This window comes from Dreissena polymorpha, chromosome 10 (genome assembly GCF_020536995.1).
Source record: "Dreissena polymorpha isolate Duluth1 chromosome 10, UMN_Dpol_1.0, whole genome shotgun sequence".
NCBI lineage: Eukaryota > Metazoa > Mollusca > Bivalvia > Myida > Dreissenidae > Dreissena > Dreissena polymorpha.
Genome location: NC_068364.1, coordinates 26,451,683 through 26,464,488, shown reverse-complemented (window position 1 = coordinate 26,464,488; position 12,806 = coordinate 26,451,683). Strand labels below are relative to the sequence as shown.

The 12,806-nt window shown below is 37.6% G+C and overlaps 1 protein-coding gene across 1 annotated transcript in view; it reads left to right on the top strand.

Moving 5' to 3' along the window:
• The window catches only part of LOC127847281 (neurobeachin-like protein 1), a 124,093-nt gene that overhangs the window by 96,430 nt on the left and 14,857 nt on the right, over positions 1-12,806 (top strand). The window contains exons 40-50 of the mRNA XM_052379086.1: positions 581-729; positions 1,351-1,481; positions 1,981-2,088; positions 4,775-4,870; positions 5,541-5,665; positions 7,147-7,287; positions 7,515-7,645; positions 9,135-9,244; positions 9,764-9,881; positions 10,881-11,092; positions 11,614-11,703. Of these exons, the coding sequence (XP_052235046.1) occupies positions 581-729; positions 1,351-1,481; positions 1,981-2,088; positions 4,775-4,870; positions 5,541-5,665; positions 7,147-7,287; positions 7,515-7,645; positions 9,135-9,244; positions 9,764-9,881; positions 10,881-11,092; positions 11,614-11,703 (1,411 nt within the window). The remainder of the gene's footprint in view (positions 1-580; positions 730-1,350; positions 1,482-1,980; positions 2,089-4,774; positions 4,871-5,540; positions 5,666-7,146; positions 7,288-7,514; positions 7,646-9,134; positions 9,245-9,763; positions 9,882-10,880; positions 11,093-11,613; positions 11,704-12,806) is intronic.

Sequence of the window (12,806 nt, the reverse complement as noted above, 5' to 3'; positions counted from 1 at the left end):
TTTGTCCGCACAGGCTAATCAGGGATGACAATATTTGTTTTTTAAGAATTTTTTGTTAAAAAGAAGTCTCTACTTAGTGAAAATCAGGTTTAGGCAGCAAGTTTTGTCCCTGATTAGACTGCAAACTGCACAGGTTTATGTGGGACGACACTTTACGCACATGGATTTTGCCCTGTTTTTACAGAGGGAGGCTCAAATCAGTATTCTGATTGTGACATCTTTAACTCAGTAATGCTGAGAAAAGCTATGTTTTTATTGAAATGTTTTTTTGTGTCGTTGGGACAATTCACATCTGCAGCAAATTGTATAAACCTGAATAACTCTTAGCCAGCGGATAACTTTGGTTATCTTCAATTTTACGATATTTTTGGGGGGTAGCAATTGTATAAACAAATTTATAAACAAACAGATGCAAGTTTTGTTACGTTTTGGATAAGATTTAGCCAAGGTATTTGACCCCAGATATCTTTATCCAAATAAAGGTTATCTTTTGTATTGGCTAAAGTTATCAAGATTTAAACAATGGGCTGCAGATGATGAGATAAAATCATTTATCCAAAGATAACAACTATCTGTTTAGTTCAACAGCAGAAGTGTACGGGGATAAGGAGAAACTGGTCCTGACGGAGGAATGTGAACTCGTGACCTTGCAGGAGGTCATCAAAGGTCGCCTGGAGGTCACCACAACACACGTGTACTTCTTCGACTGTAGCACCATTAGGGAAGATGGTAGGAACGTCAAAAATATGTATCACGTGCTGAAAATCAAACATTTGAGCCATACTCTGTGAAAAAGTGGTTTAATGCATGTGCTTAAAATGTCGTCCCAGATTAGCCTGTGCAGTCCACACAGGCTAATCAGGGACGACGCTTTCCGCTTTATGATATGTTTTATGTAAAGAAAGTCTCTTCTTAGCAAAAGTCCAGTTTAGGCAGAAAGTTTTGTCCCTGATTAGCCTGTGTGCACTGCACAGGCTAATCTGGGACAACACTTTACGCATATGCATTGAACCCCCTTTTAACAGAGCACGGCCTATATGTAGTCTCTGTTGTACATTGATGTCTTGGTAATACAATCAGTTAAAATACTGTTTAGTCATTTATATTCATTGGAATGAAGTTCTTGTTGTATTTTTTAAATGACATTTTCTTGGACAAGTAAATTAAAAAAAGTTAAAATGAGGAATTTACATCGGTCAACCCAAGATATTAACAAAAAAATAATTTCCCATGAATAATAATTATTTTATAGTATTTCATCTAACACACGTATTGGATCAAAATAATAGAGTTTCCATTAGCTGCAATTTTCTGAGAGGGAGGTTAAAACTAAAGTGTTCCTATCCCCAGGTGGTGAGGATTTCAAGTGGAGTCTGCCTCAACTCCGGGAGATCCACTTCCGGCGCTACAACCTGCGCAGATCTGCCCTGGAGATGTTCCTAGTGGACCAGACCAACTACTTCCTTAACTTTGAGAAAAAGGTTGGAATTTCTGTTGTTGTTGTTTTTTCTGCAAGGTCAGAAGCCTTTTAAGCTGATACCAGAACTGAATTAATGTTTTAAGAACTTTCTGTTTAAAAAGTGAACAAGGAAGAAAACCGTGCAATGCCTCTAATTTGAACAAGATTACTCTGTTTGTATATATGTACTAATATGCTCAGATTTCTCTCCCTTGAATTAATCAATGACTAATACCTCAGTCACAAATAGAGACTGATCACCGTCCAATTAGGGGACAACATATTTTTCTGCTCATCAGGCTGGCGTCCGGCCGATGATTGCACAAACATTGGGATATTTTGTAGCATCAGGCTGCGTCATGATTGATTTTAAGTCTCACTTAAAATTTTACCCGGCGTCGGGCCCGGGAAATAATCGAGTTGAGATCGAAAAAGATCGGACAATCAACATGTATCCATGTACCTATATGCTTAGATTTCGTTGAACACGTTTTAAATCAAATTTGTGTGATTATTTAAAGGTGCGGAACAAGGTGTACAGTAGAATTCTGAGCCTGCGTCCCCCAAACCTGATCTACTATGGATCCCGATCCCCAGCTGAGCTGTTAAAGGCCTCTGGTCTGACTCAGGTGTGTTGTGGTGCTTAGTTGTTTAACCTCTCAAAGGAACACATTGATAATACTAGGTGTGTTGTGATGCTTAGTTGCAATTCTCAAAGGTACATGGATAATACTTGGTGTTTTGTGGTGCTTAGTTGAACCTGCCAATGGTACATTGATAATACTATGTTTGTTGTGATGCACCTCTCATATTACATTGATAATACTTGGTGTTTTGTGGTGCTTTGTTGAACCTCCCAATGGTACATTGATAATACTAGGTGTGTTGTGGTGCTTAGTTGAACCTCTCAATGGAATATTGATAATACTAGGTGTGTTGTGGTGCTTAGTTGAACCTCTTAATGGTACATTTATAATACTTAGTTAGTTTTGAGCATAGATAAATTTATTGAGTTTAAAAAAACCTGAACCTTGTCCCAAGCAGTTAACTTGCATTTTTTTCTGAAGTTATCAGCATTTACCTTGTCATCATGTAACAAAGACATACTTACTGAAACATAGGGATTGATATCGCCCATTTGCACCTAGCCTGTGCCCAATCTTCATGAAACTTCCTCAGAATGTTTGTCCTTATGATATCTCCATGACATCTGTCCTTATGATATCTAAAAAATATTTTGACCAAGTTTGAAACATGTTTTAAACATATCTCAAGCTGATTTTGAGATCTGGTAGTCAGGAGTCAAAAAGTAGGTCACTTTGTCAAATTAAAGAAAACACTCCTTAATACTTTTAGAGGGTTTCTTTAATAATCCAGTCTTCATGATACTTGGTTAGAACATTAGTCCTTATGATATCTCAGCCAAGTTTAAATCTTACTAAAGCACTTTTATTGTGCCATCACTACATAACCATGTCTGGACTCCTTTTAATTGTTTACAAAGTCATCAATATTTATAATTCCAATTACTGTTAAATCATTATTATTCGTGGAAGATTGATTTTGGTTGATGTAGTGGGTTGATTGATACACCAATTTAACAAACACATGAACAAATGACCGACACAAATTCCTCTATTTGTTTCAAAAATCAGAATGCAAAAATTAAATTGTTCATGAACAAGTCTTTTTTTAAATACTGCAAAATTTCACAAATATTTTAAATTTTTCAGTATCACAAATTCATGTGAGTAACCTTTAGCCCTTGGAACCTTCTTCTTTTATGTATTTTCCTTTGCATTTAATGAATATGAGACATGCTGTAGGAAAACAGTGCTAAATGCAGTCTGCACAGGCTAATTAGGGACAACAATTTCCACTTTTTTTCCCCTTCCGGTTTCACCGGAGGGGACTTATGGTTTGCGCTCTGTCTGTCAGTTTGTCAGTCTGTCCGTCACACTTTTCTGGATCCTGCAATAACTTTAAAATTTCTTAATATTTTTTCATGAAACTTGAAAAATGGATAGATGGATATATGGACATTATGCATGTTATTATGCCCCCCTTCGAAGAAGAGGGGGTATATTGCTTTGCTCATGTCGGTCGGTCGGTAGGTCGGTCGGTCCGTCCACCAGGTGGTTTCCGGATGATAACTCAAGAACGCTTGGGGCTAGGATCATGAAACTTCATAGGTACATTGATCATGACTCGCAGATGACCCCTATTGATTTTGAGGTCACTAGGTCAAAGGTCAAGGCCACAGGTGAAGGTCACAGTTACTGGAAATAGGCATTATAAGGATTAAGCATGGTTCAAACAAGGGAAACAACTACGGTTTATTTATCTTCTTTTTATTACAGATTTGCCTCCCTTTAATTCATTCAAAATCTCATTTTACAGCAGAGATTCCAAATCTGACCTGTAAATGAGCCCCATATTTACTGCCAGTGCTAGGTTACCTTATCCCATTTGATCATTCTTAAGTATTGGTATTGTAATGCTGCTACTGCTGCTGATATTGCTACTGCTACTACTACTACTACTACTACTACTACTACTACTACTACTACTACTACTACTACTACTTCTACTACTACTTCTACTACTACTACTACTACTACTACTACTACTACTACTACTACTTCTACTACTACTACTACTACTACTACTACTACTACTACTACTACTCCTCCTCCACCACCACCTGCCCCCCTTCGAAGAAGAGGGGGTATATTGCTTTGCTCATGTCGGTCGGTCGGTAGGTCGGTCGGTTCGTCCACCAGGTGGTTTCCGGATGATAACTCAAGAGCTCTTGGGGTCATATTTGGCTTACTGGGGGGCATTGTATTTCTCAAAGAAATCTTGTTTCATTTTGTTCCTACGTCAAAAATTATGGTTGCTATGGAAACAAATAGACAAGAAATACTGCTAAAATGGTGGTTTTCTGGATCCTGCGATAACTTTAAAAGTTCTTAATATTTTTTCATGAAACTTGAAACATGGATAGATGGCAATATGAACATTATGCACGTCATTTCATTTTTATTCCTATGTCAAAAATTATGGTTGCTATGGCAACAAATATTATTTTTTTAATCTGGCAATGGTGGGATTTCTGACAATGGTGGAGCCGGTAGGGGACATCTATTGCTTGGCAATAGTCTTGGTTGTTATAGTTTTTTGCATTGAAAAGAGGTCTCTTTTTAGAGAAAAACAAAATTTAACGGAATGTGTCATCCTATCAAGGCCTGTGTAAATGTATTAAGCCCCGTTTTCTCAGGAAAAGGATCAAACATGAGTTTAATCTCATTTCAGAAATGGGTCCAGCGAGAGATCAGCAACTTTGAGTACCTGATGCAGCTGAACACGATTGCAGGTCGCACGTACAACGACCTTAGTCAATACCCAGTGGTATGTTGTTGTTAATATGATAAGAATCTGGCTCTGGGAAAACTGGGCTTAATGGGTGTGCAAAAATGTTCATCTTAGATAAGCATCTCCAGTTATGGTAATATGAAGAAATATCAGCTACTGCCAGGTTTGATTATTCAAGTCCTGAATCGTATACAATTTCAAGATTTACCCTGTCACTCTTTTTTGTAACCTGCCTGCTTAGTTGGTTGAGCTCTGATTTACAAATCCAAGGAAAGTGGTTTATATTCACAGCCTAGCTGTAGTCTTGCATGAGCTTTTGGTCATGAAAGTGTTCCTACAGCCATGAACCCCGTACCACTGATGAAGTTGTCAGTTACTGTCATAAGTATGTGGTGTGAGCAATTGTCAAACCAGCTTTCCCAGGAAATGTGGATTAGCTTAACTGACAGTCCTGACTTTACTGATATGCTGTTGAAAACAAAGATTTAAAATTACACTGATATACTGTTCAAGTCGACGATAAATTCATAAAAATTGTTGAATACAACGACAAGTAAAAAAAAAACTCGGTCAGGGATACGAAGTAGCATATTTACATATTGTTTCAGTTTCCAGTACAAACTGTTACTAACTGTTGAATATGATTATACATTAATACATAATATTTGCAAGCGATAGAGATTTACATATTAACATATCGGTTAAGTTTCCGTGGATACTGTGTGACTACACGTCTGCTACACTTGACCTTGACAACCCGGCGGTGTTCCGAGACCTGTCCAAGCCTGTGGGCGTCTTGAACCCACGCAATGAGGAAGACATCAGGGAGAAGTAAGCACTTACAGTTTTAGTTTTTGTTTTTAACCCTTTCACGCTCAGAAGCAAAGTGAAAATGGTTATATGCAACCAGTATACAATCAGAACAGCCTGTTAGTAACTGGCAAGTTACTTGCAGTCTGTTCAGGTTTTCTATTGTTTGCCGGTCATCAGTACCTTAGGTTTGAGAATGAAGCCTTATAACTTGAATCTAGTATTAAATTTTAACAATTTTCTGCTTAGATACCCATTTTGATCCCTAAGCAGTTCCTTATAAAATCAAATTAAATTAATGACCTGTCTTAATATATTCATGTTTTAAAGTCTTTATTTCAAACCTGGAGGTACTGATGAGCAGCTAACAGAAGTAAACCTTTCAGGATGTTTTGGTTTTATGCTGCTCGCATTTAGCCATTTTCACTTTGCTTCTGAGTGGGAAAGGGATAAGTATTTCTTTTTGCAAAGTTGCCAAGTTTCAAACCCGTATTTACCCTTTTCAGGCTGTGATCCAAGATTTGGTCATTTTATGATTGTTATTGATGTTCTGGTCTGTTGTAAAAGTACTGCATTAGAACAAGACCTGCACAATGTATTGTCTGTGTAGGTAATCTGAAGTATCATTTGAATCCCTTCATTTATACACCCAGTCACATCTTCATTACCATCCACTCACACACAACTTCATGACCTTCACACCCACACACAACTTCATGACCTTCACACCCACACACAAATTCATCACCTTCACACCCACATACAACTTCATGACCTTCACAACCACACACAACTTCATGACCTTCACACACACATACAACTTCATGACCTTCACACCCACACACAACTTCATGACCTTCACACCCTTACACAACTTCATGACCTTCACACACACACACAACTTCATGACCTTCACACCCACACACAACTTCATGACCTTCACACCCACACACAACTTCATGACCTTCACACCCACATACAACTTCATGACCTTCACACCCATGTACAACTTCATGACCTTCACAAAGACACACAACTTCATGACCTTCACACCCACACACATCTTCATGACCTTCACACACACATACAACTTTATGACATTCCCACCTACATACAACTTCATGACCTTCACACCTACACACAACTTCATGACCTTCAAACCCACATACAACTTCATGACCTTCACTCCCACACACAACTTCATGACCTTCACACCCATACACAACTTCATTACCTTCATACACACATACAACTTCATGACCTTCACACCCACACACATCTTCATGACCTTCACGCCCGCACTCAACTTCATGACCTTCACATCCACACACAACTTCATGACCTTCACACACACACACAACTTTATGACCTTCACACACATAGACAAGTACTTTATTCTTTGTGGAGTTATTCCCTGCTAAAAAAAAAATGTGTTAAAATCTTCCAAGGCTTGTGTTGTATGAATGTTGGGTTACTGACGTGGCCTGTGTTCTGTTTGCCAGGTTTGACCACTTTGAGGACCCTCACGGTGTGATAGAGAAGTTCCACTACGGCACACACTACTCCAACGCTGCCACTGTGATGCATTATATGATACGCATGGAACCATTCACCACGCTGCACATCGCACTCCAGAGTGGAAGGTACTCATTTGGCAGATTGTTTAATCTGGGAATGTTTACTAAAAAAAACTAAATATCATACCAAGAATGACCTTGACTTTTGCCTAACATATTTCCTAGAGTATTTTTTAAAGTTTGTTTTAATAAATATATTTCTTTGATGTAACTTAACGGAACAATTGTATATTGAGGTCAAAAAGCAAATTTGCAGATTTGACATGTCTGACCGCCAGTTCCACTATTTGCAGGTTTGACGTGTCTGACCGCCAGTTCCACTCCATACCCGGAACATGGAAGTCAATGTACAACAACCCCAACGATGTGAAGGAGCTCATACCTGAGTTCTTCTACCTCCCAGAGTTCCTTGTCAATAGCAATGGTACGCTCTCACTTTGTTTGTTATTAGTGTAAGAAGTTTTTTTTGACTCCACGTATACGCTATACTGCCCAGAGTTGCAATGCACTCAAACATGATGTTGCATCATCAATCATGTTTGAAGATGGGATCAATCATGTTTTATGATAGGATCAGATGGGATCAATCATGTTTGATGATAAGATCTGATGGGATCAATGTTTGATTATAGGATCAGATGGGATCAATCATGTTTGATGATAGGATCAATCATGCTTGATGATGGTTTCAGATAGGATCAATCATAATTGATGATGGGATCAGTAATGTTTGATGAAAGGATCAATCATGCTTGATGATGGTATCAAATGGGATCAATCATGTCTGATGATGGGATCAATCATGTTTGATGATAGGAATAATCATGCTTGATGATGGGATCAGATTGGATCAATCATCCATGATGAAAGGATCAGATGGGATCAATCATGTTTGATGATGGGATCATTTGTGGTCAGTCATGCTTCATGCTGGGATCAGATGGGATCAATCATACTTGATGATGTGTTCAGATTGGATCAATCATCCTTGATGAAAGGATCATATGGGATCAATCATGCATGATGATGAGATCAGATGGGATCAATCATGTTTGATGATGAGATCAGATGGGATCATTCATGTTTGATGATGAGATCAGATGGGATCAATCATGCTTGATGATGGGATCAGATCGGCTCAATCATGCTTTATGATGGGATCAGATGGGATCAACCATGCTTGATGATGGGATCAGATGGGCTCAATCATGCTTGATGATGGGATCAGATGAGATCAATCATGCTTGATGATAGGATAAGATGCATCAATTTGAGTTAAATATATATATTATATATTCAACCTTATTTGTGCTTTTTTATGCCCCCAAAGGTGGGCATAAAGTGATCGCATTTCCGTCTGTCTGTCTGTCAGTCCGTCTGTCCGTCACACTTTTATGTTTAGGTTTTGAAAATTGCTCATAACTTCTATGTCGCTTCAGATGTAACCTTCATATTTGGTATGCATGTGTATATGGACAAGTGCTTTCCATACGCACACACATTTTGACCCCTTTTACCTTATACTTGAACTTAGGGTCCGCGTTTAGGTTTCGAAATCTGCGTTTAGGTTTTAAAAAAGCGTTTTTCGGGGGCATATGTCTTCCTATGGAGACAGCTCTTGTTAAAAATCCTTTTCTTGCTCAGTTTGTATATTGCAGGACTGACAACAGATTGTTCAATATATTTATGGCGAGTCACTGATTTTGTGATGTGATTGATTTTTTTGTTGTATGTTTTCCTAATCCGGTTAACCACTTAGATCAACTGATCTCATGAAAAGCGCTAGAACCTTAGAGTAGTGGACCCCCTATATATGAATAAAGTACTTTAAAAATTGGCCATAATCCCATTAAAATTCATTTAATGAATAAATACAACATTTTTTCTGCAAGAGTTGACCTTTGACCTTGCAGGATTTGACCTTGGTCAGCTGCAGATTAGCCACGACAGAGTGAATGACGTGCTGCTGCCAGCATGGGCGGAGACTCCAGAAGACTTTATTCATCAACATAGAAAGGCTCTTGTAAGAGTTCTGCAAATCCTGAACAGTATAAATTGCTCAGATATGATGTGTTTGTAGTCCCTTAGAAAAATAAAATTCAAAAACTTTCTTAATAGATTCAAGTTTTTAAGGTTTAAGTTCCAACCCTGAGGTACTTATGAGCATTATAAATTCTTAGCATACTGCGAATTACTTTAGTTACTTGAAGGCTGCTCTGGTTTTATGCTGGTTACATATAGCCATTTTCACTTTGCTTCTGAGTTGAAAAGGTTTAACAAAAGAAAACTAAGTAAAATTTATTAAGTCTCTGGCTATTTTATATTCATTTTCCTTCCAATTTAAGATTGTTTGAGTGGAAGGTTCAGACGGGGTCATCAAAGGTCGGTGAAATTTTGCCTGAATTTCTGGAAACTGGAACTGTTTTTTCCCAATAATCCAATCATGTTTTGTATTTAGGGTTAATACCAATATTTATTTCAAGTGCTTCTTTAGTCTTCAGTCTCTTCAATATAATATATAGCAAATTGTTTTCTAATACAGGAATGCGAGCATGTTTCTCGGAACCTTCACAACTGGATCGACCTGATTTTCGGATTCAAACAGAAAGGTCCCGCAGCTGTGGAGGCTCTGAACGTCTTCTACTACTGCACTTATGAAGGTTTGTACTTTCTGTGAAACATTTGGGGCTCAACTTGAACACCAGTGCCCAGTTGATTTCACTCGTTTAAATTAGCCTACCACTGCAAAGGTTGGTAATACATAAAATTTGAAAATGTCGGAACTTAAAATTGCTATAAAATAATTTTGGCAAGTCATTAAATTAGGCTAAGTAAGTAAGAACAAAAATTAATATGTCACAGTGTCATGTGGCCCCTAAAAGTGGCGGGCCCATAGACAGTTGCCTAGTCTGCTAATGGGTTATCCGGTACTGTTTCTACATATTGAAACCTTTTTTGTCGACATTTTCTTATGTGACAATTTCATTGGGAATTTTGGTTTTTGCTAAATATCTTTCTAAGCAGTTAAGAAAATATTCATCTTCAGAAGGAAGACATTTTTATGCCCCCGATCGAAAGATCGGGGGTATATTGTTTTTGGTCTGTCTGTCTGTCTGTCAGTCAGTCAGTCATTGTATGTGTGTGTCCAAAAACTTAAACCTTGGTTTAAGTTTTGCAATAACTTTTGCAATATTGAAGATAGCAACTTGATATTTGGCATGCATGTGTATCTCATTGAGCTGCAAATTTTGAGTGGTGAAAGGTCAAGGTCATCCTTCAAGGTCAAAAGTCAAAAAATACAATCAAAGGGAAGTTATAAGCTTTAAAAGGGAGATAATGTCTAAACCTGCCATATGATATATTGAAATTGTATTTCAAAGTGGCGCAATAGGGGGCATTGTGTTTCTGAAAAACACATCTCTTGTTAAATATGACAGCTGTGCCAACATCTATTGTTTTTCGTTCTTAAAAAGTTATATGTTCATGTGACCAACAAAACAATGCTAAGCCACTTGTTAACATTTAATTTCTTTTTTCTTGCAAGTTGGTCAAACCACAATATCTTCGCAATACTGAATGTCCCGAGAATAATCATGATTTTACAGTATTTGTAACTTTCATTGCAAACACTTTTTAGCGCTCTGTATTTATACTCACAGGTGCTGTAGACCTGGACGCTGTCAAGAACGACGTAGAAAGGAAAGCCCTCGAAGGGATGATCAACAATTTTGGTCAGACGCCCTGTCAGCTACTGCGGGACCCTCACCCTCGACGTCTCACATTCGATGACCTCGTTGCCAAGGCGATGAAAACTGACCGCCATCTTAGTCTGTTCTATTTCCTGGAAAACCTGAAAGTGTACTTTGTTGAGGTAAGCTAGATTTTGGTGTTGTTTTGGTAGATAGATCTGGAAAATGTAATGGTTTCTTTGTTTTTATGTTTTGAAAGTCTTGTTTGAAATGTATTATCACAGGTATGTGGACATCTCTGCTATTGAGATGATTTCACCTTTCTGAATTCCAAAACTGCTGTATAAGTTGTTCTGAATTGTAATGCATATATTTAAAAGTGAAAAGTTTTGGTTGACCATGAAATAATTCTTTTATTTCACTTTAACAAAGTGTTTCTAAAAGTGCACCACTGTGTTTAATGGAAAGTGTACAGGGTCTATGTTATTATAGCTTATTGGCTATAAGTGTGCATTGTGCTATTTTTTGCCAGAATAAAGATATGTTATGTTATATCATGTTATTACGTCTTCATGGAAAAACTGTACGACATCAACAAAAAGTAATGTCCCACAAATAACAGTAAATCTGCTGAAGGGATGAAACAACTGTTAGCAGCTGTCTCACAGTGTTTATGTCCACCTTAATCCTTTTTCTCCGCTAGGTTTCTGGTGAGTCTGACCCGCTGGTGTTTGTGTGCGTGCCTCGTAGCCAGCCCAAGTCCATCATTCAACATGGCATGTTGGACACCATGGTAACACAACTGTCTCTACTGAAAAATAGTTGATATGATATGCACTCTGGGAAAACTGGGCTTAATGCATGTGCATGAAGTCCTGTGTCAGATTAGCCCACATAGGCTTATCAGTTACGACACTCTAAACTGAATTTTTGTTTAAAAGAAACATTCATTTAACAAAAAAATCAATAAAAGCGAAGTGTTGTTACTGATTAGTCTGTGCTGACTGCGCATTCTTATATGGGATGACACTCTAAGCAAATGCATTAAACCCTGGTTTCCCCAAAGTGGCTCATTTGTTTTTACCAAGGTCCAATATTTAGCAGGAGATGTTGGATATCGACTGTAGTAGTGTCCTTAAAACAGAATAGTTTGTTTATATATGTTAGATAACTTGCTTTTTAGTCTTCAATATGGTTGTAATTTGTTTATGATTTTTGCAAATGTTGTAAGTTTCCAGTGTTACCAATGTTTGCTAACCATAATATAAAAATAATACATTTTGTATAATCCATTTTGTCTAAGGAGTGATTCTTATTTTTTTATATATATTTTGTCTTCTTTCCAGTGCTTAGATCATATTTGTGCGTGATTTTTTACTTTTGGCCTTAGACTGTGCACTAAAGTTTGACATCCGAAGTGTGTTCAATCCCAACTTTGGGAGGGTTATTTAGATCTCGCCCAAAGAAAACAAGTACTAGTACTACCTTGAAAAAGGACTCTAGAGCGTTTTAATGTCATAAATACTGACCTGTTATCTCATGCTTCTCCTTTCCAAGGGGAATTAACTCATCCGGAATTTTATCTGGGAATCCGCCACCTCAATACCGTAATAGAGGCCAGGTTAAACATAGTGCAATGCAATCTAGCCAAAAATCGGTAACCAACCCTCAATATTCTTTCCGGATCGACCAGGTGTATACGTGTCTTTTACGGCTCTGAATTAAAATATTGTTTTTTGATTTATTTCACTTGGTTGATTGGGGTTTTGAATAGATAAATTGTGTTATTTATCTTTTTAGTTATCATTCGGATTAATTTGTGTGGATTAAATGGATTTTGTTTCATTTGTAAAAGGTAAGCCATGCTTGTTTTTATCGAACAATGGTTTATTTCTA